At 41.7% G+C, this 26,896-nt stretch overlaps 1 protein-coding gene across 4 annotated transcripts in view; it reads left to right on the top strand.

Moving 5' to 3' along the window:
- The window catches only part of LOC122556226 (DDRGK domain-containing protein 1), a 99,549-nt gene that overhangs the window by 42,575 nt on the left and 30,078 nt on the right, over nt 1-26,896 (top strand). For 3 of the 4 annotated variants that reach the window (XM_043702986.1, XM_043702849.1, XM_043702922.1), the window contains one exon: nt 15,910-16,062. In XM_043702986.1, the coding sequence (XP_043558921.1) occupies nt 15,910-16,062 (153 nt within the window). Of the gene's footprint in view, nt 1-11,490; nt 11,579-15,909; nt 16,063-26,896 lie in introns of those variants that run through there. The other variant, XM_043703044.1, reaches the window with a different exon arrangement.

Below are 26,896 nucleotides of genomic sequence, written 5' to 3'. Positions count from 1 at the left end.
TGAGAGGGGAAAGATTTAAAAGAGACCTAAGGGGCAACGTTTTCACACAGAAGGTGGTACGTGTATGGAATGAGCTGCCAGAGGATGTGGTGGAGACTGGTACAATTGCAACATTTAAGAGGCATTTGGATGGGTATATGAATAGGAAGGGTTTGGAGGGATATGGGCCGGGTGCTGGCAGGTGGGACTAGATTGGGTTGGGATATCTGGTCGGCATGGATGGGTTGGACCGAAGGGTCTGTTTCCATGCTGTACATCTCTATGACTATAAAAAGGAAGGTCCTCGAAAACCGTGTTAAGGAACTAGAGCTGGAGCTGGATGAACTTCGGATCTTTCGGGAGACAGAGGGGGTTATTGAGAGGAGTTACAGGAAGGTAGTCACTCAGGTATAAGAAAAAGGCAGATGGGTTACAGTCAGGGAATGGAAAGGGAACCGGCAGGCAGTGCAAGGATCCCCTGTGGCCATTTCCCTCAACAATAAGTATACCGTTTTGGATACTGTTGGGTAGGCACGACTGACCAGGGGAAAGCAATGGGGCACAGGGCTCTGGCACAGAGTCTGTCCCTGCTGCTCAGAAGGGAAGGGGAAGAGGAGCAGAGCAGTAGTCATTGGGGACTCCATAGTTAGGGGGACAGATAGGAGGTTCTGTGGGGACGAGAGAGACTCACGGTTGGTGTGTTGCCTCCCAGGGGCCAGGGTTCGTGATGTCTCTGATCCTGTTTTTGGGATCCTTAAGGGGGAGGGGGAGCAGCCCAAGTTGTGGTCCACATAGTCACCAACAACATAGGTTGGAAGAGAGATGGGGATTTAAGGCAGAAATTCAGGGAGCTAGGATGGAAGCTTAGAGCTAGGACGAACAGAGTTGTTGTCTCTGGTTTGTTGCCTGTGCTATGTGCTAGTGAGGCAAGGAATAGCAAGAGAGAGGAGTTGAACACGTGGCTGCAGGGATGGTGCTGGAGGGAGGGTTTTGGATTCTTGAATAATTGGGGCTCTTTCTGGGGTAGGTTGGACCTCTACAAGCAGGATGGTCTTCATCTGAACCAGAGGGATACCAATATCCTGGGGGGGAAATTCACAAAAGTTATTGGGGTGGGTTTAAACTAATCCAGCAGGGGGATGGGAACCAAAATTGTAGTTCGAGTATAGAAAAGGTTGAGAGTAGGGAGGTCCGAAATCAAGTTTCAGGGACGCAAGATGGCACCGGCAAGCAAGAAGTTGGTTTGAAGTGTGTCTACTTCAACACCAGGAGCATCCGGAATAAGGTTGGTGAACTTGCAGCATGGGTAGGTACCTGGGACTTCGATGTTGTGGCCATTTCGGAGACATGGATAGAGCAGGGACAGGAATGGTTGTTGCAGGTTCCAGGATTTAGATGTTTCAGTAAGAACAGAGAAGATGGTAAAAGAGGGAGAGGTGTGGCATTGTTGGTCAAGGACAGTATTACAGCTGCAGAAAGAATGTTTGGGGACTCGTCAACTGAGGTAGTATGGGCTGAGGTTAGAAACAGGAAAGGAGAGGTCACCCTGTTGGGAGTTTTCTATAGGCCTCCAAATAGTTCCAGAGATGTAGAGGAAAGGATAGCAAAGATGATTCTCGATAGGAGTGAGAGAGACAGGGTAGTTGTCATGGGGGACTTCAACTTTCCAAATATTGACTGGGAATACTATAGTATGAGTACTATAGATGGGTCAGTTTTTGTCCAGTGTGTGCAGGAGGGCTTCCTGACACAGTATGTAGACCGGCCAACAAGGAGCGAAGCCACATTAGATTTGGTACTGGGTAATGAGCCCGGCCAGGTGCTAGACTTGGAAGAAGGTGAGCACTTTGGTGATAGTGATCACAATATTGTTATGTTTACTTTAGTGATAGAAAGGGATAGGTGTATACCACTGGGCAAGAGTTACAGCTGGGATAAAGGCAATTATGATGCGATTAGGCAAGATTTAGGAAGCACAGGATGGGGAAAGAAACTGCAGGGGACAGGCACATTAGAAATGTGGAGCTTATTCAAGGAAAACCTTCTATGTGTCCTCGATAAGTATGTACCTGTCCGGCAGGGAGGAAGCTGTGGAGCGCAGGAGCCGTGGTTTACAAAGGAAGTGGAATCTCTGGTCAAGAGGAAGAAGAAGGCTTATGTTAGGATGAGATGTGAAGGCTCAGTTAGGGTGCTTGAGGATTACAAGGTAGCCAGGAAAGACCTAGAGAGAGCTCAGAAGAGCCAGGAGGAGACATGAGAAGTTGTTGGCGGATAGGATCAGGGTAAACCCTAAGGTTTTCTATAGGTATTTAAGGAATAAAAGAATAGCGAGAGTAAGATTTGGGCCAATCAAGGATAATAGTGGGAAGTTGTGTGGAATCAGAGGAGATAGGGGAAGCACTAAATTAATATTTTTCCACAGTATTCACTCTAGGAAACGACAATGTTGTCGAGGAAAATACTCCGATACAGGCTACTGGACTAGGTGGGATTGAGGTTCACAAGGAAGAGGTATTAGAAATCCTGCAGAGTGTGAAAATAGATAGGTCCCCTGGGCCGAAGGAGATTTATCCTAGGAGCCTCTGGGAAGCCAGGGAAGAGATTGCTGAGCCTTTGGCATTGATCGTTAAATCGTCATTGTCTACAGGAATAGTGCCAGAGGACTGGAGGATAGCAAATGTGGTTCCCCTGTTCAAGAAGGAGAATAAAGACAACCCTGGTAATTATAGACCAGTGAGCCTTCCTTCAGTTGTTGGTAAAGTGTTGGAAAAGGTTATAAGAGATAGGATTTATAATCATCTAGAAAAGAATAATTTGATTAGGGATAGTCAGCACAGTTTTGTGAAGGGTAGGTCATGCCTCACAAACCTTATTGAGTTCTTTGAGAAGGTGACCAAAGAGGTAGATGAGTGTAAACCGGTTGATGTGTATATGGATTTCAGCAAGGCATTCGATAAGGTTCCCCACAGTAGGCTATTGTACAAAATGCGGAGGAATGGGATTGTGGGAGATATAGCAGTTTGGATCAGTAATTGCTGAAAGAAGACGGAAGGTGGTGGTTGATAGGAAATGTTCATTCTGGAGTCCAGTTACTAGAGGTGTACTGCAAGGGTTGGTGTTGGGTCCACTGCTGTTCGTCATTTTTATAAACTACCTGGATGAGGGCGTAGAAGGGTGGGTTAGTAAATTTGCAGACGACACGAAGATCGGTGGAGTTGTGGATAGTGACGAAGGATGTTGTAGGTTACAGAGACACATCGATAAGCTGCAGAGCTGGGCTAAGAGGTGTCAAATGGAGTTTAATGCGGACAAGTATGAGGTGATTCACTTTGGTCGAAATAACCGGAATGCAAAGTACTGGGCTAATGGTAAGATTTTTGGTAGTGTAGATGAGCAGAGAGATCTCTGTGTCCAGGTACACAGATCCTTGAAAGTTGCCACCCAGGTTGACAGAGTTGTTAAGAAGGCATACAGTGTTTTAGCTTTTATTAATAGAGGGATCGAGTTCCAGAACCATGAGGTTATGCAACAGCTGTAATAAAACTCTAGTGCGGCTGCACTTGGAGTATTGTGTACAGTTCTGGTCACCTCATTATAAGAAGGATGTGGAAGCTTTGGAAAGGGTGCAGAGGAGATTTACTAGGATTTTGCCTGGTATGGAGAGAAGGTCTTCCGAGGAAAGGCTGAGGGACTTGAGGCTGTTTTCGTTGGAGAGAAGAAGGTTGAGAGGTGACTTAATAGAGACGTATAAGATAATCAGAGGGTTAGATAGGGTGGTTAGGGCGAGCCTTTTTCCAAGAATGGTGACGCCAAGCACGAGGGGGCATAGATTAAATTGAGGGGTGATAGATATAGAACAGATGTCAGAGGTAGTTTCTTTACTCAGAGAGTAGTAAGGGTATGGAATGCTTTGCCCGCAACAGTAGTAGATTTGCCAACTTTAAGTACATTTCAGTCGTCATTGGACAGGCATATGGATGTACATGGAATAGTGTAGGTGAGATGGGCTTCAGATTGGTATGACAGATTTGCACAACATCGAGGGCCGAAGGGTCTGTACTGCGCTGTAATGTTCTTTGTTCGATGTTCTAAGGTTTAGAGGGACGTGGGCCAAATGCTGACAAGTGGGACAAGATTACCTTCGGATATCTGGTCGACATGAACAAGTTGGACTGAAGCGTGTGTTTCTGTGCTGTACGTCTCTATGACTCTAAGCTCACCAACCACCTCCTTGCAGGTATTTAGGGATAGACATTTAAATTCTGGCCTCGCCAATGATGCCCAGATTGCAAGAATGAACAAAGAAATAGTACTGCATCATGGACTGCTTTAACATCTTGTCACAGTCTGCTATGTCAGCTTATTTTCCAGAGTATATACTTTCCTGGATTCTGGAAAATACATTGCAGCACTTGCCCACAAGCACACAAAGCTCATCTTGCTGAGTTGGTACTGCCCCCCTTTTTTTGATGTTTTGAACAACTGCCCTTGTTCAGCAAGATCAAATTCTGCCTGAACCACGACTAAGCAATGCAGGTTAATTGCTTTCTCAGTAGTCCACCTGAACGGCAGCGCAGTTTAACATGGAGCTTGCTTGTGTGTCAGCATATGCCTGTGTGTATCATTGTCTCACTAGCAGTGTGAAGGTAGCAATGTTCTTCCTTGGCTACCTCAATGTCTAGAATCGACTGTTAAGTAACCTTGAACTGTTCTCAGTGTCACCTTTTGAAAATCTCACAATAAACCTACTCCTTATCTAAAAAAATTGCCTCATTTTACATTGCCTCATATGAGAAAATATCCCTTCTACATCTACTTTGTCAACTGCCTTCGGCATTTTATAAACTTAAATTAGTCTCCTTTCTTTCTTCTAAACTCCAGAGAGTAAAAGGCCTAAATTGCTCAACCTCTCTTCATAAGGTGGAGTGGGGTGGACAAAGTTAAAAATCACACAACACCAGGTTATTGTCCGAAAGGTTTATTTGGAAGCACTAGCTTTCAGAGCACTGCTCCTTCTTCAGGTGGGGCAGCATTCCGAAAGCTAGTGCTTCCAAATAAACCTGTTGGACTATAACCTGGTGTTGTGTGATTTTTAACTCTTCATGAGGTGAGCTGGAATCAAACTTTTGAACCTCCTGTAAACTGCTTTCAATACAACTATATCTTCTTCAAGTAAGGGCACCATAATTGTGTGCTCTTATTAATTCCTGAAGAAGGGCTTATGCCCGAAACGTTGATTCTCCTGTTCCTTGGATGCTGCCTGACCTGCTGCGCTTTTCCAGCAACACATTTTCTGCTCTTACTAATGCCTTGTACTGTTGCAGCAACACTTCCCTAGTTTTATACTTTGCTTCATTTATTGCTGAATGAATAAACAATTGAAAGAATGTTATTTGCTTGTTAATGTAGCTCTTAGACATTTGATAAATGTCAGTTCAGCTCCTAACATGGCTTCTTTTACATTTGCCAGAAGTGATAGATGTTAATGGGCTGGAATCTGTTTTCTCTCCTTAGAGAAATGGAAGGTATTTGAGCCTTGCTTTTTTCTTGAATTACAACAGGGCTTAATCAGCCTATAGTTGCTTTCCTGCGACACCACGATGGTCCACCAGCATCGACTTGTGAACCAAACAGCACCCTTTTCTCCTGTGCTATAAATGCTGTGATCCTTTTCCATTTGGTATTCTTGCATTCAACTTGAGTGCATGACAGAAAACCTCAATAAATATCTTTTTAGCCATGTTTTCATAAAAGGTGGCTTTTTTCAAACAATGATTCACACAGGCTTTTCCTGCTAATAACTTTTTGTGTGGGAGGCAATTTAAGCATAATTGCAGTCATTCCCAGTGGGAAATTGCAACTTGAATTAAGTAAAAGCTGGAGATATTTGAACAAAGCAATGGTTTAATTTCTAGAGCGATAGAGTCACCACCTTTTAAATTCTACGTGAAACTTATTTAGAACCTTGATTATAATAGCTGAAGCACTGAACCATTCTGATTTCTAATAAAAACAGATTTATGAAATAAAGGACTGAAGGAGGGGCAAAAGTATGTAATGGAATGAAATCAAAACTGAGAGAAGAAATTATACTTTTTTGCAAAGACTGAATAGCCTTAAACTCTCTCTTTCTGAAAGAAGGCCAAAGATGTTCAGGTTAGATGCATTGGTTATGGTAAATAAAGGATTATGGGGATAGGATAGGGAGCTTGGTTTGAGTGGGAGGCCTTTCAGAGGGGCACTGTGGACTCACTGGGCCGAATGGCCTCTTTCTGCGCTAGGGATTCCATGATTCTGTAAGAACAATGAGTGAACTGATGGAGATTTGAGATTTTGGGGATTAATTGGATTGACATAAAAAGTTACTATCGTTTAAGGAAGAGCAAGGGGACAGTAAGTATATTATAATGAAATGTTAACAGGTCACTCAACAAGGAAGAGTTGCTGTGGCAAAAGGCACTTTGCATATTATAGTATGCAACCAGTGACGATGGAGGCTTTAGTGTTCTGTCCATTACACTATTGACCAGGAATCTTAGTCTGTCTTACCACCTGCCATCATCATGTCTTGGTAGTCTTTAGAAGTTAACACTCAACCTACTTGGCTATATTATGAATTTTCTTTCCTTGGCATCAAGTTCTGAGGTACAACCAAACCTGGATCTTTGATTTCTGAGGCAAGAGCACCATCGACTGCTCCAAAAAAACCCCTAAAAAACAACTAGATAGGGATTTCAGGTGGAAATGCTTTACTCAGAGAGACTGAAGACAGACCTGTGAGAGTCTCAGGAATGATGGTGGTGAGGTTTAAAGGAGCAGTGAAGTCCCAGGTGTAGACAGACCGGCAGCAGAACGGATTTATCAAATTTGAAGTCTGATATCACAACTTGACGTAGATAATTAACATTTTAGAACTCTTAAACTAAATATCTTTAATGTGATAGAGTTTGATGATTCTGGTTGTTTGACTGAGATAAACAAAATAATGAGGCCACATGGTAGAAATAAAATATATTTAAGGGACAACCGCTATTGAATTTGTATCATTGGCCCTCAAACAGTTGGGGAGAGATAGAGGATCAAATATGTAATCAGTTTCAAAAGTTTAAGAATAACAAGGCAGTAACAGGGGATTTTAACTACTCAGATATTTTCTGCGAAAGAGCTAGTGTGCAAGGCATGGAGGGAGAAAAATTCTTAAGTTGCATCCAGGGCATGTTTAGGCAGTGTGTAGAAAGCTGAACAAGAAAGGGGCAGTTTTGGAGGTAATTTTCAGAAATGTACAGGCAGGTGGAAAGCATATGGTTTGGGGAGTGTTTTGGAAATAGTGACTATAACTCCATTAGATTTAGGAAAGTCATGGAAAAGGGTGGTATTGGGCCATGAATAATATTTCTAAATTGGGGAGAAGCTCAGTTTGAGATGACATTTGGCCCAACTGGGAGCTGTCACTTGCAAATGAGACTGTATCAGAGCAGCAAGAGACATTCAAAGAGGAAATACCGAGTGTACAGTGCAGATATGTTCCTGTAAAGTAAAAGGTCACACCAAGACTGGAGAACCCTGAACGTCAAAAGACGAAAGGTTATGACAGGAAAACAGCTTGTGGCAGATACTGAGTTCATTTGTCAGTCGCTAGAGGAGTCTAAAAGTGCAGGGTGAACCTTGAAAAGGAAATTAAGAAACCCTAAGTGCATGAAAAAGCGTTGGCAGGTGGAATAAAGGAAAATGTTTTGCAATAACAAGAGAATAAGGAGAGAAAGAATAGGGCACATTAGAGATACAATGGACCGAAGTGATTCCCATATGGATGAGTCTATGGAAGTTTTTAGAATATGGAATTTGGAGGAGTAGCTCAAATGAATAAGTTAAATGCATTCAACAAATGTTAAGTGAGCAACATGAATAAGAAATGAATAGATAGGTAAACTGGCTAAAATGAAGAGTCTGTGAAGCACTGGCCTGGGTCTCAGTGGGCTGTTTCAGTTCTGTAAATACTTCATAAAGCAATTCCAAATAATTTGCTTTAAGTAGAGTCTGAGTTTTTAATGTCATGGAAAAAGGTCATTTTGCCCATCATGTCCATACCAGTCATCTAACATCTATTTATTCTAATCCCATTTTCCACTACCTGTCCGTTAGACTTATAAACTATGTGATTTAAAAAAAAAACTCATCTAAAAGCGTATTGCATGTTTTGAGGGCCTGCCTCTACCAGTGAGTTCCAGATTCCTGTTACCCTTTTGGTGAAAAACATTTTCTTCTATTCTCCTTACCTTAAAACTGAGCCCCTTGGTTATTGACCCCTGTACTAAAGGGAAAGATTTCTCCCTACCTACCTTGTCTATGCCCTCAGAATTTTGTGCATCTCATTCAACACCCAACCTGTCCCGCCAGCCTTCTCTGCTCTGAGTAAAGCAAAGCAGGATACTGGAAGAACCCAGCTAGCCAGGCTTGGAAAATAAAACAACCCCAGCCTATCTAGTCTCTCTTCTAGCTGAATTGTTTCAGCCCAAGCAACATCCTGATGGATCCTCTCACACCATCTCCAGTGCAATCACATCCGCCTTATGGTGTGATGACCAGAACTGCACAATACTCCAACTTTGGTTGGAGCTACTCCAACAGTTGAGCTACTCCATCCAAATTCCATATTCTAAAAACTTCTATAGACTCATTGACATGGGAATCACTTCAGTCCATTGTATCTCTAATGGGCCCAATTCTTTTCCTTCTCATTCTCATGTTATTGCAAAACATTTCCTACATCTGCAACTTGCATTATAGAAAATCACGCTTTGGAAAACTGCCATAGAAAATCGTACTATAGTAGATTGCTACAGAAAATCGATATACACATTCAGTAGAAAGTTTGCATTATCCAAACCATGTCCATAATTCATTTCTCGTGTTATGGGTAATTTGTACGAATGAAACATGCGTTATACCAGAACGACCTGTACTGTTATATACAGCTTCATCATAAACTCCTTGCTCATCTATTCAGTGACCTAAAGAGAAAATGCTGGAAAATCTCAGCAAGTCAGTTAGACAAAGGGTCAGTTAGACTCGAACGTCAGCTCTTTTCTCTCCTCACAGATGCTGCCAGACTTGCTGAGATTTTCCAGCATTTTTTCTTTTTTGATTTCAGATTCCAGCATCTGCAGTAATTTACTTTTATCATCTATTCAGTGCCTTGATTGACAAAGGCAATTTGGATGGAGTTTGGATGGAGTAGCCACCTTTTATCTGCTATCCTGCTGCCTTTCAAGAATTTATGGACAGATAGACCAATGTCCCTCTTAATATTACAGCTACAGGTCATTCGTTCTAATACAATGCACATTCCGTCAACATGAATTGTCTATAACGTGCTTGATGAATTGTGGATGTTGTTTGAATAATGCAAACTTTCTACTGAATGGGTGTAACAATCTTCTATACAATGGATGTGATTGCACTGGAGATGGTGTGAGAGGATCCACCAGGATGTTGCTTGGGCTGGAGGAATTCAGCCAGAGGAGAGACTAGATAAGCTGGGGTTGTTTTATTCTCCAAGCCTGGCTTGTGTGTTCTTCCAGCATCCTGCTTGTCTACTTCATTTTATTCAATTTGTATGCATGGTGGTCTTTCCTAAAATTGAACTTCTGCAAATTGTTTTAAATGGCAAGAGGAAACTAATTCTAGCTCCTTGTGCTCTTCCTATCCAGTAAGTCTTATCAAGACCATAAGAAATAGGAGTGGAAGTAAGGCCATTCGGCCCATCGAGTCCACTCCACCATTCAATCTTGGCTGATGGGCATTTCAACACCACTTACCCGCACTCTTCCTGTAGCCCTTAATTCCTTGCAAGATTAAGAATTTACCAATCTCTGCCTTGAAGGCATTTAACGTCCCGGCCTCCACTGCGCTCCGAGGCAGTGAATTCCACAGGCCCACCACTCTCTGGCTGAAGAACTGTCTTCTCATGTCTGTTCTAAATTGACTCCCTCTAATTCTAAGGCTGTGCCGATGGGTCCTGGTATCCCCGCCTGATGGAAACAAATTCCCAGCGTCCACCCTTTCTAAGCCATGCATTATCTTGTAAGTTTCTATTAGATCTCCCCTCAACTTTCTAAATTCTAATGAATTAAATCCCAGGATCCTCAGCCATTCATTGTATATTAGGCCTAGACAACCAGGAAGCAGGCAGTTAGTGTTGTTATTAAAGAAATCCACAAAGTATAAATATGGCATAAGCAAATAATGTAACAATGTGATGACTTTTAAGGCTGCCTTTAGATTTTTTCAGAATGTTGTCTTTTGAATGCATACATTTTAAACACTATTTAACGGTCCAAATATGAAATTGATGATCAGGAAAAGAGCAGTTGGTGCATTTTGTTGAGCTTTTGAGCTTGTCCTGTGCACCATGGCAGCCAGTGCATTTTAGCTAAACACTTCCGTATGGCTCCTCCCCTCCCCTAACTCGAGTGCAACAAAGCAACAACAGAACCAAGAAAAAGCTATAGAAAGTTCCCCTTAAACTCTGTCAAGTGATTCAAACAAGCCCAGCTGGAATATATCTATAGATCTACTGATTAGACCTATATAATGACCCCGGCTTGTTATGTAATAATATGAATTGTTCTTCAGTGTCTCTGCTGCAGAAACTAATAGTTTCTTGAAGTCAGAAGGTTAAGATGTTAACTGATCAAAATCTTCAGAATATTAATAGGAAAAGGGTAAAGATAAACTGTTTCCCTTGGCTGGGAATTCAAGATCTAGGGAGCATAGTCTGAGAATGAGACCCAGACCATTCAGGAAAAATGTTAGGAAGCACCTCTTTACATAAAGGACAGTAAATGTTTGCAACTCTCACAAACTGCATTAGTTAATTTTAAATCTTAATCTTTATTAAGCAAAGATATTTGGGCTGAAGGCACGTGTATGGAATGAGGCCATTAAATGGTGGAACAGGTTTGAGCGGCTGAATGGCCTACTCTTGTGACCTAGTATTATCAGTAATTTGGCAGTTTGAATCTGGGTTTGAAGAAGCTAAACATGTAGAAATTTGTGTAATATTTGAAGATTTTTGTCAATTTCTTTGCTTCCTTAGTGACCAATGTTTCTCAGGCAAATATTTTTGTATTTCATTTGACCATAAACCTCATCAAGTTTATTGTGACATCCATTATGATGCTCTGTTGATGTTTGATCTTGCCACTCGTCAGACTTTTCAGACTTTTAAAATGGTCGTTGAGGCCATGGTTCTGACAATACTGAAAACTTCAGTGTTACAAATTGAAGCTTCCACTCTCTCTATGAAATAAAAGAATAACACTTTCTGTAGTAATCTTCAAGTATTCAAAGAATTTCTTACTTGCAATGCTTTTTCTTGCACCCCTCCAAATCAGTTGACCACATCCCCCCACCCACCTGGACAATTTTTCAAGAAGAAAAGATTTTTTTGGACACCGACAAAAACGATACCTTAAATATATTGTGGGTTTTAAAAAATTACTGACATGAGAAATTTGAAAAGAAATGGATTGGAATTTGAGGGGAGAAGACCAGAGAATACGACAATTTGTGATACCCGTTTGGAAAGCAGGCACAGGTATAATGACTGAGTAGCCTCCTACACTGTAACAATTTTGTGATTCAGTAAATAAGAATAGTTTCATGTAATATAAAATACAAACAAAATTATGAAAATGTATAGCAGGGTAGGCAATATCTATGGAGATAGGACATAAAATTAAAATTTCAGGCCAGTGATTAGTCACTAAGACAAGCCTTTAGGGCAGCACGGTGGCACAGTGGTTAGCACTGCTGCCTCACAGCACCAGAGACCTGGGTTCAATTCCCACCTCAGGCGACTGACTGTGTGGAGTTTGCATGTTCTCCCCGTGTCTGCGTGGGTTTCCTCCGAGTGCTCCGGTTTCCACCCACAGTCCAAAGATGTGCAGGTCAGGTGAATTGGCCATGCTAAATTGTCCGTAGTGTTAGGTAAGGGGTAAATGTAGGGGTATGGGTGGTTTGCGCTTCGGCGGGTCGGTGTGGACTTGTTGGGCTGAAGGGCCTGTTTCCACAGTGTAAAGTAATCTAATCTAATCTAAACATCAAAATATTTTTGCCATCTGGCCTGCAGTTTTAACTCAGTGACTTGTGCTTATTTCCACTTATATATTGACAATTGTACATTTCTCCCCTGGTTTCGGTAGTGGGCTGTAAGACAGTGTCATCTCATTTTAAAATGCTTTTATGTTACCATCGAGGTCTGTGGAGGGATTGGTAATGACCATACATTTCCATTCATCTTGTAGTGCACATCCTTGTCATTGTGAAAGAATATAAACTAACATTTCTCTCTGCAGATATATAGTTTGACTATACTAGAATGTGATCTGCAGTTTTGGTGCCTTTAGAATCGACCTTGGAGAGGATTCAGAAGAATATATACCAGCAATAAATGGCTTTCATTATGCAACCAAAGTAATAACATTTTACTTGAAAAAAAACTTAGTGTTAAATAATTTTCTTTACATCAAATTGGGGAAAAAATACAATTTCCCTAGGTCAGTTAGGAGGTAACTATAGGGCGTGAACATGCAATCATCCAAAGAATGACATGGGAGTTTGGGAGACCTTTTTGGATATAGCATGTTGCACATATGAGAATTTGCTGGGTGGAAGGGATTCTTTTAGAAGCAGAAATCGAAACAGTAGCTTGCACTGAATAAATATTAAGAATCATTTGGATTAATTCAGTTTCTGATGGTTTCCTCTGCTGCTGTCTGTTGTTATTTAATTAGACTCATAGACTCAGATGTTTATAGCACAACCCAAAAGCATAAGCAGCAAGTGAAAGAGCAAAGTGAACCCCAACTAACGTATCAGATCTAAACGCTGCAGTCCTTCCCCATCCAGCCAAAAATGGTGTTGGACAAATTTTCCCATCCTTGATAATGGGGAACCCCAGCACATCAGTGCAAAACATAAGGCTGAGTACAGCTAGTAACTCACCTCCTGACTCCCCAAAGCCTCCCCAAAGGCATTAATCAGGTGTGTAATGGAATACTCCTCACTTGCCTGGATGGTGCACCTCCAACACTACTCAAGAAGCTAAACACCATCCAGGACACAGCAGCCCACTTAATTGGCACCACCATCCAGAAGCATTCATTTTCTTCACCACTGACGCTCAGCAGCAGTGTGTACTATCTACAAGATGCATTGCATAGAATGACCTTTCAAAGAGAGCTCAGAGGAGCCAGGAGGAGACATGAGAAGTTGTTGGTGGATAGGATCAGGGTTAACCCTAAGGCTTTCTATAGGTATGTCAGGAATAAAAGAATGACAAGAGCTTAATTAGGGCCAATCAAGGATAATAGTGGGAAGTTGTGTGTGGAGTCAGAGTAGATAGGGGAAGCACTAAATAAATATTTTTTGACAGTGTTCACTATGGAAAATGAAAATGTTGGCAAGGAAGATACAGAGATACTTGCATCTAGACTAGAAGAGATTAAGGTTCACAAGGAAGAGGTATTAGAAATACTGCAGAGTGTGAAAATAGACAAGTCCCCTGGGCTGATGGGATCTATCCTAGGATCCTCTGGGAAGCAAGGGAAGAGATTGCCAAGCCTTTGGCTTTGATCTTCGATCTTCAAATCATCATTGTCTACAGGAATAGTGCCTGAGGACTGGAGGATAGCAAATGTGATTCCCTTGTTCAAAAAGGGTAGTAGAGACAACCCTGGTAACTTAAGACCAGTGAGTCTCACTTCAGTTGTTGGTAAAGTATTGGAAAATGTTATAAGAGATAGGATTTATAACCATCTAGAAAAGAATAATCTGATCAGGGACAGTCAGCACGGATTTGTGAAGGGTAGGTCGTGCCTAACGAATCTTATTGAGTTTTTTGACAAAGTGACCAAACAGGTAGATGAGAGTAAATCGGTTTATGTGCTGTATATGGATTTCAGCAAGGCATGGGTGGTATGGGTGTCCCAGAGATGTTCTCTGAAGCGCTATGCGAGTTGGTGTCCTGTCTCCCCAATGTAGAGGAGACTGCATCAGGAGCAACGGGTGCAGTAAATGACGTTTGGAAGTGCAGGTGAAATTTTGATGGATATGGAAGGCTCCTTTGAGGCTTTGGATTGAGGTGAGGGGGGAGGTGTGGGCACAGGTTTTGCAATTCTGGCGGTGGCAGGGGAAGGTGCCAGGAGGGGAGGGTGGGCTGTTGGGGGGTGGGGTGTGGACCTGACCAGGTAGTCACGGCGGGAACGGTCTTTACAGAAAGCGGATAAGGATGGGGAGGGGAATATATCTCTGGTGATGGGGTCCGTTTATAGGTGGCGGAAATAGCGGAGGATGATGCGATTTATGTGTTGGTGAAGTTGATGAACTATCCATCCCTCAGCCAAGTCTCAGTCATAGCCACAAAGGTGTGCAGTACTGTAGCTTTGTGCTGTCAGCTTATCTTATTTCTCATGTATTGAATGGGAATATGCATTGATATCTTGTGTTATCATTAAAAAAAATGCCTTTGTATCAAACATTTTCAATTGCATTGTGAAGCACAAAGTTAAAAATCACACAACACCAGGTTATAGTCCAACAGATTTAATTGGAAGCACTAGCTTTCGGAGCGCCGCTCCTTCATCAGGCACTACCACCTGATGAAGGAGCGTCGCTCCGAAAGCTAGTGTGCTTCCAATTAAACCTGTTGGACTATAACCTGGTGTTGTGTGATTTTTAACTTTGTACACCCCAGTTCAACACCGGCATCTCCAAATTGTGAAGCACAGTTCATTTTATATACAAAAGTTTGTACTTTGAGTGAATATTTACATGTTGTCATTACCAAACACTTATATAGAAAGCTATCCCAAGGCATTGCACAGTGATGTTAGAATTTGATACAAAGCCAAGTGTTTGAGTTTTGGAGGGGGCGTGGGAACATGCAAAGCTTGGTCAAAGGGTTGGTTTTAGAGAGAACATGGGGTCAAAGTCCCAAAGCATAATTCTCTGACACTGAAAACTCACATTTACAAAATCCCTTTAATGGAAAAGCAGAACTTTCGTTTCACCGGCCACTGGATTTTACTTTGGATTTCCATTGGTCATGGCCATTTTGTCAGAAAAATAGCCCCTGTTTCAGGCGTCTTTTCAGTATTTTCATAACTGTACACAGATCCAAGCATTGTCTCTTTATTTCACCCTTTCATTTTGAATAAAGCATGGTTTTCTCTCAACACTTTTTATTGTATACCCCAGAGAATAGTATTTATTGGACACTTTCCTGTTCGCGATGTAAATTGAAAAGGTTTCATGAATTAGTGTCATTTGAGTGATTTTTGGAATAATTGTGAAATGTTCAGTTATGAGAAATGTGAGAACAGTTGACACTCGTGGCTTAGACAAAAATATTAGGATGGTTTCTGATTAGTGCAACATGCTAGTTATTTGAAAGAAAAGTTGGAAATACTCAGCTGACTGCTGCATCTGTAGATAGAGGAGCAGAGTTAACATGTCAAGCCTTTGACTTTTCTTCAGAATTCAATATGTTTCTTTTGGGTTATCCATCAGTCTTGATCATAAGAATAACTTTGGAAAATGCTCATCACAAAATATAGTATTTTAATTATCTATCATGTTAACTTTTCACTGTTTCAAGATAATCCAAATTACTGGTGTGTTAGTGGCCCCTGTAGTGTCAAACACCAGTCTTTTTGTGTCTCCTGTAAATATCCTTCAACAAAAATCAGTTTTCAATGTCTAGAATTGTTTGACTCATGAACTATTGATTTTGTTTTGAATTTTGATCTCTTGGCAAAATAGATTCTGATGATTCATCACTCTTATTTTGCCGGTACAGTTTGAGAATGTATGATGCAAATGGTAAACAAATTTTAAAGATTTCTGTTTGTTTCTTTGTTACCTCAGCAGATCAGAACCAACAGCGAAATGTAGTGGCTGCTGTTGGAAGACCTCGACCTGTTAATGAAGATCGTCCAGCAGGTGCACCAAGGGTACGACGCAATCTCAGGAATAGACTTTTGGCTCGAAGGCTTCTGGAAGCTGAACAGGATGCTCAAGGTAATTATCAACTTTATGAATACAGTGGTATTTTCTCGCAGTTTGCTGTTTTTTTTTAAATAGAGCCTGCTTTGAGTTCTGCAAGTTGACGGATGTCAGCAAGAAATTTCAGCATATTTGCATTGGGCCTTAGATGTTTTCATAGATTAATTGTTGTGTGCAATGGTATGATGTACATAAAGACATGTAAGATTGCGATTTGAGATTTAAAACTGTAAATTGTAGGAAGAAGGCAAGGCTTTGGGGAATGCTTTTTGGTTCAAAATTTTCAATGACATTCACTCATATTGCAACTTGAGTTGTGGAAGGTTCAGTGGGCTTCATGGTGTTTTCACCCTGAGGGGAGCCACCACATTGAATAACTCCGAAGTACTGTCTATTACAGTGCTGTTTGTTTTGCATGCTTTAGTGAAACCAAGTGATTGATACGTGAAGCAGAGATGACATTCTGTGCAATTGACAGAGAAGATAGAATAATATGTTGGAATCTAGGAACGGAATTAGACCATTCAATGGCTCAGTGGTTAGCACTGCGGCCTCACAGCGCCAGGGGCCCAGGTTCGATTCCAGCCTTGGGTGACTGTGTGGAGTTTGCACATTTTCCCTGTGTATGTGAGGGTTTCCTCAGGGTGCTCCGGTTTCCTCCCATAATCCAAAGGTATGCACGTTAGGTGAATTGGCCATGCTAAATTGCCCATAGTGTTCAGGATGTGTAGGTTGGGGGTAAATGTAGAGTAATGGGGAATGGGTTTGGGTGGGATACTCTTTGGAGAGTCAGTGAGGACTTGTCAGGCCGAAGGGCCTGTTTCCATGCTGTAGGGATTCTATAATTCTAAGAATCCATCAAGCCCACCATGCATTCTGTATCGTGGCTGATTATCTTGTTAATGTCACTTTCTCATCCTATCTCAGTGCCTCTTAATCAGTGAGATAGATTGCCTCATGTGCCTAATCTCTAGGGAATACAGGTGCAGTTTCCACAAATGTCCTCATATAATAATCCTGACCTGGTTTGTTGCTCTAATGGTTGTGATAATGGATGAATAATCCAAAAATCCCAAATCCTATTGGGGCAATAAATTTGATAATTTTGGGCTAGCACCAATAAATAAAAGTTTCTGGATTGTTTTTAACAGTTTAGCTGGTTCACTAAATTTCTACAGGGAAGGGATTTTGCCGCCTCTACCTAGTCTAATTTACAGTGACCAGGGATCAAGGTAAGGAGAAACCTCTTTAATCAGAGTAAAGAGTTAGGATTTAGAACGCACTCTCTGGGAGAATGGTGGAGCCGGATACCATAGGAGGATTGAAAATAGAGCTATATATATATTTGAAAGTGATGAATGTAGAGGGCTGTGGAGATAGAGCTGGAGAATGCGACTAGGTAGGTAGCTCTTTCAGGAGCTGATGCAGACACAATGGATCAAATGGCCTTCTGTTCTGTAAAATCCTGTGATTCTATACACGTGATTTCAGTCCTGCACTTTGTGGATAATTCTTCACACTCTCAGGATAGTAAAAGATGTGGCTACTGATATCAACAATTTGGAGCAATGTTTTTTTCAGTGCTAAAATAAAAATAAAATATGGGGTGGCTCAATGGGTAGGATTGCTGCCTCACAACGCCAGGGCCCAGGTTTGATTCCAACTGGTGACTGTCTCTACGGAGTTTGCACATTCTCCCCATGTCTGCGTGGGCTTCTTCCCAAAGTCCAAAGATGTGCAGGTTAGTTGGATTAGCTGTGCTAAAGTTTACCATTGTGTCCAGAGATATGCAGGCTCTGTGGATTTTCCGTGGGAAATGAAGAGTTATAGGGATAGGGTAGACAAGCAGGAGGCTGGAAGAACACAGCGAGCCAGGCAGCATCAGGAGATGGAGAAGTCAGGTGGGTCTGGGTGGCATGCTTTTTGGAGGATCAGTGTGGACTCGATGGATTGAATGGCTTGCTTCCATAAGGGATTCTACGATCTCTGACTTTGCCCAAGTGGTTTAAAAGAACCTTATCTCCAGCTATTTTCTAATCAACCTGTCAGAGATTTCATTACACATCACTGCAACAAGTAGGACCTAAATTTAGGCTTCCTGGCCCAGAGCTAGGGACACTACCACTGCACCACAAAAGTGCAGACATTACTTGTTACAAATGTTTAATCTTATACAGGGACAGATATGTGGTGAGTTGAAACTTTATTGCTGGAACAGCACAGCAGGTCAGGCAGCATCCAGGGAACAGGAGATTCGACGTTTCGGGCACAGGCCCTTCTTCAGGAATGACAGATATGTGGTGAAACTTGGTATTCTTTTGAGCAAAATTGAGGGTGTAAGAGATATTGTCCAAAGCTATTGTGCAGTCACTGAGCTGATGAAGATGGGGAACATCATAGACTAGCCCAAACTGAGCTGAGTTTCTATATATCCTGATTGTCATAATTAGATACATGGAAGGAGTTGATTTTTCTGTCTTTCTGCGATTTACTTTGTTCTATAAAACATGGTGTCTGCACTGATATTTTAATCCATGAAAGGTAAACTCGCACATCTGACAATGCTATATGTCTTTTAAAGGTAGGTACAGAATGCAAATTATGAGAATATACTTCCTGTTGATATGTGGGAATTTCAGTTACTGGAACAGAATAAGAGAGAGATTCTGGAGTTGCTATTTGGTTTGATAATAGCTTAATTCTGAGCATTCTAGAGGGTCTCCTGTGCTAGCTAATAGCAATTTCAACACACATTTTCTAGATGATGAGTATTGTTAATAGTTGAGACTGTAGGCTGGCTGAGCAGGTGGAATTGCTGAGTAAAGAATCTCTGCTGATACATTTTCGTTGTATGAATATAATCTTGTTTATAGGCAGTACTTCTGAGTAATTGATGACTGTTGTTCGCAAACAAGGTCATGGAGATTGACTGACTGAATCAACTCCCTCACTACCTTTTCATTTCACCAACTGGAAACAACAGTGGGCAGCTGTTAACTGGGAAAATGTTTATTGAAAAATGATTATTCGCAAAAATGAATTTGCATAAACTTTTTGCCCGTATTTTATTTTTGGATGTGTTGCTAGTAAGGCAGCTTCCATCCTTTAGTCATACCGTATAAGGATTTTTCATTTACTTATTTTAGTCAGTACTGCAACAGTTGCTTGCATTTCACAACCCACCCATTCTCACACTTGCAGCTGTGGATTTGCAGTGTACTGTACTATTAAAGATGGCACTTATAATGTCAGCTTGTTCAACTTCTGTATTTCATTTGCTGATTCCAGTTATTGCCTTGCTGATTCTATGGCTGACCTCTTTGCTTGAATTAATTACTTGGGCTTTTAATTTGTTGGGACGGAGGGGGAATGTGTTGAGCATGGCTATTACTTGAGATAATGAGATTTTCTCTGCCAAACAAACCTTCAACCAGAGAAATTGTTTACACTTAGCTCTTCAATTTTGTAGATAAGTAATGAGTTTAGACTTAGTCTACTTCTATAATGAGTTACCTTTGGTTTAAGATGGTGGTAAGTAGTTAGTTATACAATGATCTGTAACATCAAGATGGACAGAGAATTGGCTGAGGTAGAAAGCAATAGAATAGGAAATAGCAATTTATTAGATGAAGGCACAGGAAGAGGGAAAGTAATAAAGAGTTGCTGTGCTACGTGTGGAAATGTGGAAAGATTAGGAAGAAAGGAAAGGAGGGGTGGCAAAGGGATATGGGCTGGGTGCTGGCAGGTGGGATTAGATTGGGTTGGGACTGTTGTGGTTCTGTTCTCCGAGCTGGGAATTTGTGTTGCAGACATTTCGTCCCCTGTCTAGGTGACATCCTCAGTGCTTGGGAGCCTCCTGTGAAGCGCTTCTGTGATGTTACCTCTGGCATTTATAGTGGTTTGTATCTGCCGCTCTGGTTGTCAGTTCCAGCTGTCCGCTGCAGTGGTCGGTATATTGGGTCCAGGTCGATGTGCTTATTGATTGAACCTGTGGATGAGTGCCATGCCTCTAGGAATTTCCTAGGAGGAAACATCACAGAAGCGTTTCACAGGAGGCTCCCAAGCACTGAGGATGTCACCTAGACAGGGGACGAAATGTCTGCAACACAAATTCCCAGCTCGGCGAACAGAACCACAACAACAATGAGCACCCAAGCTACAAATCTTCTCCCAAACTCTGGGTTGGGATATCTTGTTGGCATGTATGAGTTGGACCGAAGGGTCTGTTTCCATGCTGTACAGCTCTATGACTCTAATAAAGAGATCACTTCAGTGCTGGAGAGAGGATATAGAATCCCTACAGTGTGGAGCCAGACCCTTCGGCCCAACAAGTCTACACTGATCCAGCCAGACCCGTTCCCTACTGCTTTACATTTACTCCAGACTAACGCACCTAACCTACGCATCCTGGAATACAATGGGCAGTTTTAACATGGCCAATTCACCTAACCCGCACATCTTTGGATTGTGGGAGGAAACCGGAAGGAAACCCATGCAAACACGGGGAGGATGTGCAAACTCCATACAAACAGCCCGAGGCAGGAATCGAACTCTGGTTCCTGGTGCTGTGAAGTAATAGTGCTAACCACTGAGCCACCGTGCCGCCCCAATGACTCCAACCCAGGCAACATTCTTGTAAAGGATGACTCCAAGAACAGGAGACTGGTTAGCAAGGTTAGATCTTATGGAATACTAGCCATTTGGATATAGAGCTGGCTCGAAGTTAGAAGGTGGTGGTGAAGGGTTGCTTTTCAGATTGGAGGCCTGTGACCAACGATGTGCCACAAGGATCGGTGCTCAGTCCACTGTTTTTCATCATTTATATAAATGATTTGGATGTGAACATAGGAGGTATAGTTAGTAAGTTTGCAGATGAAACCAAAATTGGAAGTGTAGTGGACAGCAAAGAAGGTTATCTCAGTACGATGGGATCTTGATCAGATGGGCCAATGGGCTGAGGAGTGGCAAATGGAGTTTAATTTAGATAAATGCGAGGTGCTGCATTTTGGAAGAGCAAATCAGAGCAGGACTTATACATTTAATGGGAAGGTCCTGGGGAGTGTTGCTGAACAAAGAGACCTTGGAGTGCAAGTTCATAGCTCCTTGAAAGTAGAGTCAAAGGTAGATAGGATAGTGAAGAAGGCGTTTGGTATGGTTTCCTTTATTGGTCAGAGCATTGAGTATACGAGTTGGGAGGTCATATTGCAGCTGTGTAGGACATCGGTTAGCCCACTTTTGGAATATTGCGTGCAATTCTGGTCTCCTTCCTATTGGAAGAGTGTTGTGTAACTTGAAAGGGTTCAGAAAAGATTTACAAGGATGTTGTCAGGATTGGAGGATTTGAGCTATAGGGAGAGGTTGAATAGGCTGGGGTTGTTTTCTCTGAAACATTGAAAGCTGAGGGGTGACCTTATAGAAGTTTATAAAATCATGAAGGGCATGGATAGGATAAATAGACAAGGTCTTTTCCCTGGGGTGGGTGTCCAGAACTAAAGGGCATAGGTTTAGGCTAAGAGGGGAAAGATATAAAAGGGACCTAAAGGGCAACCTTTTCACGCAGAGGGTGGTGTGTGTCTGGAATGAGCTGCCAGAGGATGTGGTGGAGGCTGGTACAACTATAGCATTTAAAAGGCATCAGGATGGGTATATTAATAGGAAGAGTTTAGAGGGATATGGGCCAAGTGTTGGCAAATGGGACTAGATTAGGTTAGGATATCTGGTCGGCATGGACGGGTTGGATCAAAGGGTCTGTTTCCATGCTGTACATCTGTACGACTCTATAACAGGATCTTCTTTTTGTTTTGGACCCAAAATCAATAATGCTCTGTGCAATCCATAAATCACTGACTAAGGGGGAAAAATGTGGATGAAGAGATTTTGAAAGGAAATTACACAGAGCTGCAAAAAATGTCAGATGGATTATAATGTATTAGTACAGTATAAAAGCGTAAAGGAGGACAACAATTATTAATGAGAGAAGAGAAATTTGTTCATTCTGGTCTTCCCTGTTCACCAAGAAGACCATGCTGAACCTAGTTCTTGGAAATGAGTTGGGAAAAGTACACCAACTGTCAGTAGGGAAACATGTAGGAGCGATGATCATTGTAACAATAGGTTTGGGCTGGCTGTGAAAAGGGGCATGGTCAATATAGGATAAGAATATTTAATTGCCAGGAAGTATCTAAGGAAGAAAGAGTTCAGGAGCAGCAAACAAGTATTCTGAAGCTGGCAGTGGTGCAAAATGTACTTGATGAGGAATTTCAAAGACTGTCACTCAAGTGGCCCAGCAGCAGCACTACTGATTGAGCTGGTGAGGTCCTAAAGGGCATAGCTAGGTTGGGTCTACAGCAGGTGGCGAAGAAAAACATTCTTGATCTCATCCTCACCAATCTGCCGGCTGCAGATGCATCTGTTTGTGACCAAATTGGTAAGAGTGACCACCTTATAGTCCTTGGAGACAGAGTTCTGTCTTCACCTTGAGCAAAGCTTCTATCATGCTGTGTGGCACAATCATCATGCTAAATGGGACTGACTTTAACAGAACTAGCAACTCAAGACTGGGCATCCATGAGACCCTGTGGGCTGTCAACAGCAGCTGAATTTTCACATTTCAGTCCATAATCAAAAACACAGAAAAAGAAAAGCAAATGGTCTTTAGAAAGAAGGGGAAGATGCAGTTATGAGTTATTGGTCATATTCTTTGAATCCTCCTTCGAAGCAGTGAGGTGGGAGGGCAAATTCAGAGGACTGGAGAATTGCAAATGTTATACATTTGTTCAAAAATGTCATGAAGGTAAGTGCAAAAACTACAGGTCAATCATTTGAACCTTTGAGGTGGGCAAGCTTTTAGGAATGATTGGGACCAAATTAAAAATAACTTAGGCAAATATGAGTTAATTAAGGAACATCAATGATTGTTTTATGGCAAATCTCATTCAACTAATCTGTTTGAGTTTTTGATAAGGTATAGGGAGGATAGATGAGGGTAATGCTGTTGCTGTTTCAGCTGGCAGATTGGTAAGGATGAGGTCAAGAATGTTTTCTTCATCATCTGCTGTAGACCCAGTCTAGCAGCTATGTCCTTTAGGACCTGACTAGCTCAATCAGGAGTGCTGCTGCTCGGCCACTCTTGGTGACAGCTGTTGAAATTCCTCACCGAGAGTACATTTTGCACCCTTGCCACCTTCAGAATAATCTTGACTGCCAAAAGAAATTGGAAAAGGTAACATGCCAAACTTGTGAGCAAAGTTAGACCTCATGGGGTAAAAGTGACAGTATCAATATAGATACAAAATTAGCTGAGTAGCTGAAGATAGTAGTGGTACATGATTATTTTTCAAACTGAACGTTTGTAGTGGAGTTTTCCAGGTGTTGGTATTAGGCGACTTTCTGATAATATAGCAATGACCTAAACTTTAGTGTACCGAGGACAATTTCAAAAATGATAGATGATTTACACTCGTAAAAATTGTGAACTGTGAGGAGGATTGTGCCAAAATTCTAACGGACATAGGTTGATGGAATGATCAGTCAAGTGGCAGTTGAAATTTAATGCTGAGGAATGAGAAAAGATTCAATTTGGTAGGAAGAATGTGAAAGAATGTCATATAAAATAAAGTGTTCAATCTTAAAAGTGCAGGAGAAGAAGGACTTGGTGATTTGTAAAAATATGAACCCAAATGTTCCAATGCAGGTGGGAGTGATAAAATATATGGGATCTTAGGCTTAATAAGTAGAAGCATGAAATATAAGAGCAAGGGAGTTAAACCTGTACAAATTCTGGTTCCGCCTTAATAGGATATTTCATCCAGTCCTCACTTAAGGAAGAATGCAAATGCATTAGAGAAGGGCCACAAGAATGGTTGCAGTGGATAGATTAGAGAAGCTAGAATTGCTTTCCCTGCAGAAGAGAAGCTTGAGTGGAGATTTGACAGAGGTACTCAAAATCTTCAAATGATGGAGAGAAAAACAGATTCTCAAGCCTCCACTAATGGGAACTGAGAGCATAGATTTTATTCACTTTGACAGGAAGAATAGAAGAACTGAATATTATTTAAATGGAGAAAGATTGCAGAAAGCTACAGCACACAAGGATTTGGAAGTCTTCATGCATAAATCACAAAAAGCTAGCTTTCAATTTCAGGTAATAATGAAAGTCATAAATGGAATGTTTATTTCAAAAGAAATTCAGTATAAAAATATGGAGGTTGCATTAAAAATATATTCGTCACTAGTCAGACAACAGCTAGAATATTGTGAAGAGTTTTGGTCTATCTTATACAAGGGAAAGAGACACTGGCATTGGAGCCAGTCGAGAGAAGAGTCACTAAATTGATCCAGATAATGGAGAGATGGTGTCTTATGAGGAGAGGTTGAGACAGTTGGGCTTATTCTCATAGAAGAACGAGAGGCACCCTTTATGAATCTCGTAGGGTTCAATAGAAGCCTTGACAAGATAGATGCAGAGTGAGTGTTTTTCCTTCTGATACTGTCTGGAAGCAGAGGGCATAATCTCATAAAAGGGAGTTGCACATTTACAGCAGATGAGCAATTTGTTCTTTCAGAGGGCAGTGAATCTGTGAAATTCTATATTGCAGATGGCTGTCAAGGCAGGCCATTAAATTTATTCATGGCTGAGATAGATTTTTAATCAAGGGAATGAAGGGTTTTTGAGGTAAGGCATGAAAGAGGATTTGGACATTATTAGATCAGCCATGATCTCATTGAATGGTAAAGATGACTCACTGGGTTGAATGGCCAACTTCTGCTCCTGTACCTTATGCTGTGGTCTTGAGGTTTTTGATTTTTTCCTTTAACTTTATTATGTAAATTATTGTATTCCTATTTTATGTCCTCATGTATCGTTTTGCTATTACTGTGAATACTGAGACTGTCCTAAGAGAGTAGGTTTAGAGACTTAAATGAGCATTATTGGTCCGAATGTTTTCACCTTGCTATGAAAGCTATGAATCTTAGAGGATTGACTTTGGAGTCAAGTTAAAGTCAGGAAGTTCCTGGTCAGTTGTTTGCCATCTCTAACAAATTACTTTAAAGGTATTTTAAAAATTTAATTGCTTAACATGAAAGCATAAGGCTCAAAAATGTTATTTTAGTAAGTTATGTGTGGAGTTCAATCCTTGCTGTAAAATGGTAGAGATGTTAGCATTTGAAATAAATGGGATAACCCACCCTTAAGATCAGAATTGCAAAGAATATATTGGTATCATAGTTTCAGTGCTTCTGCAATTGTGTCTAACACAAAAATGTTGTCTTGTGGATGAAATTAGAATAAAAATATCCTCTTCAGTAATCAACCAAAATAAGCCACTATGGCGATTTATAAAGTAGCAGCCATGCTATCAGGAAGCTCACTGCTGTGGTTTTGTGTGAAGATAATGCAGTTGGTTTACATTATCCATAGAAGGAAAAACACTCTGCATCTATCTTGTCAAGGCTTCCACAAATCTTATAGGGTTCAATAAATGGTGACTCTCATTCTTCTAAACTCCAATGAGAACAATTTGAAAGGTTAATCATAGAATCCCTACAGTGCAGAAACAGGCCCTTCAGCCCAACAAGTCCACACCGACCCTCCGAAGAGTAACTCACCCAGACCCATTCCCCTACCCTATTACTCTACATTTACCCCTAACTAATGCACCTAACCTACACATCCCTGAACCTTATGGGCAATTTAACTTAGCCAATTCACCAAACCTGCACATCTTTGGATTCTGGGACGAAGCTGGAACACCCAGAGGAAACCCGTGCAGACATGGGGAGAATGTGCAAACTCCACACACACAGTCACCTGAGGCTGGAATTGAACCCAGGTCCCTGGCACTGTGAAGCAGCAGTGCTAACCACTGAGCCACCATGCCGCCCTTTTAAAACATATAGAAGCACAGAATCCCTACCGTGTGGAACAGGCCCTTCAAGTCCATAGCGACCCTCCGAAGAGTAACCCACCCAGACCCATTCCCCCCACCTCCTATATTTTCCCCCCTGACTAATGCACCTAACCTATACATTCCTGAACACTGGGCAATTTAGCGCAGCTAATTCACCTGATCTGCACATCCTAGGACTTTGGGAGGAAACCATAGCACCTGGATGAAACCCACGCAGACACGGGGAAAATTTACAAACTCCTCACAGAGAGTCGGCCGAGGCTGGAATCAAGCCCGGGTCCATGCTGCTGTGAGGCAACAGTACTAACCACTGAGCTGCTGTGCCAACCCTATGTTGGACTTGTTGTGGATCAAGCTTTTGCCTCTGCCTTTTTCTTGAAGGAGTCATTACCCAATGAGATCATTTTTTGGACACCACTCGCGTTTTTACACATCAGCAAATGGTTATTCCTAATGTTATGAGCCTCCACATTAAGTGCCGGTAAGTGTTCCAAGCGTGGTCATTTCTTGTCAATGATCCACATAGGTGAGCTTTCAGCAGATATGCTGGACAGTATTTTGAAGGAGGAACTAAGATCATTTTCCTCCCCTTAATCCATGCCTCCTGAATAAATTGTATACTTGTTTCTTTTCCAAATATGATAACCTAATTTTGCAGAGGCACAAACCCTGTCTGAGGCTCAACTCCTCACTGCTGTAACTAATTAGAGTCATAGAGATGTATTGCATGGAAATAGACCCTTCGGTCCAACCCATCCGTGCCGACCAGATATCCCAACCCAATCTAGTCCCACCTGCCAGCTCCCGGCCCATATCCCTCCAAACCCTTCCTATTCATATACCCATCCAAATGCCTCTTAAATGTTGCAATTGTACCAACCTCCACCACATCCTCTGGCAGTTCATTCCATACACGTACCACCCTCTGCGTGAAAAAG

This window comes from Chiloscyllium plagiosum, chromosome 1 (assembly GCF_004010195.1).
Source record: "Chiloscyllium plagiosum isolate BGI_BamShark_2017 chromosome 1, ASM401019v2, whole genome shotgun sequence".
Taxonomy (NCBI): Eukaryota; Metazoa; Chordata; class Chondrichthyes; order Orectolobiformes; family Hemiscylliidae; genus Chiloscyllium; species Chiloscyllium plagiosum.
This window is presented reverse-complemented; position numbering and strand designations above follow the sequence as displayed.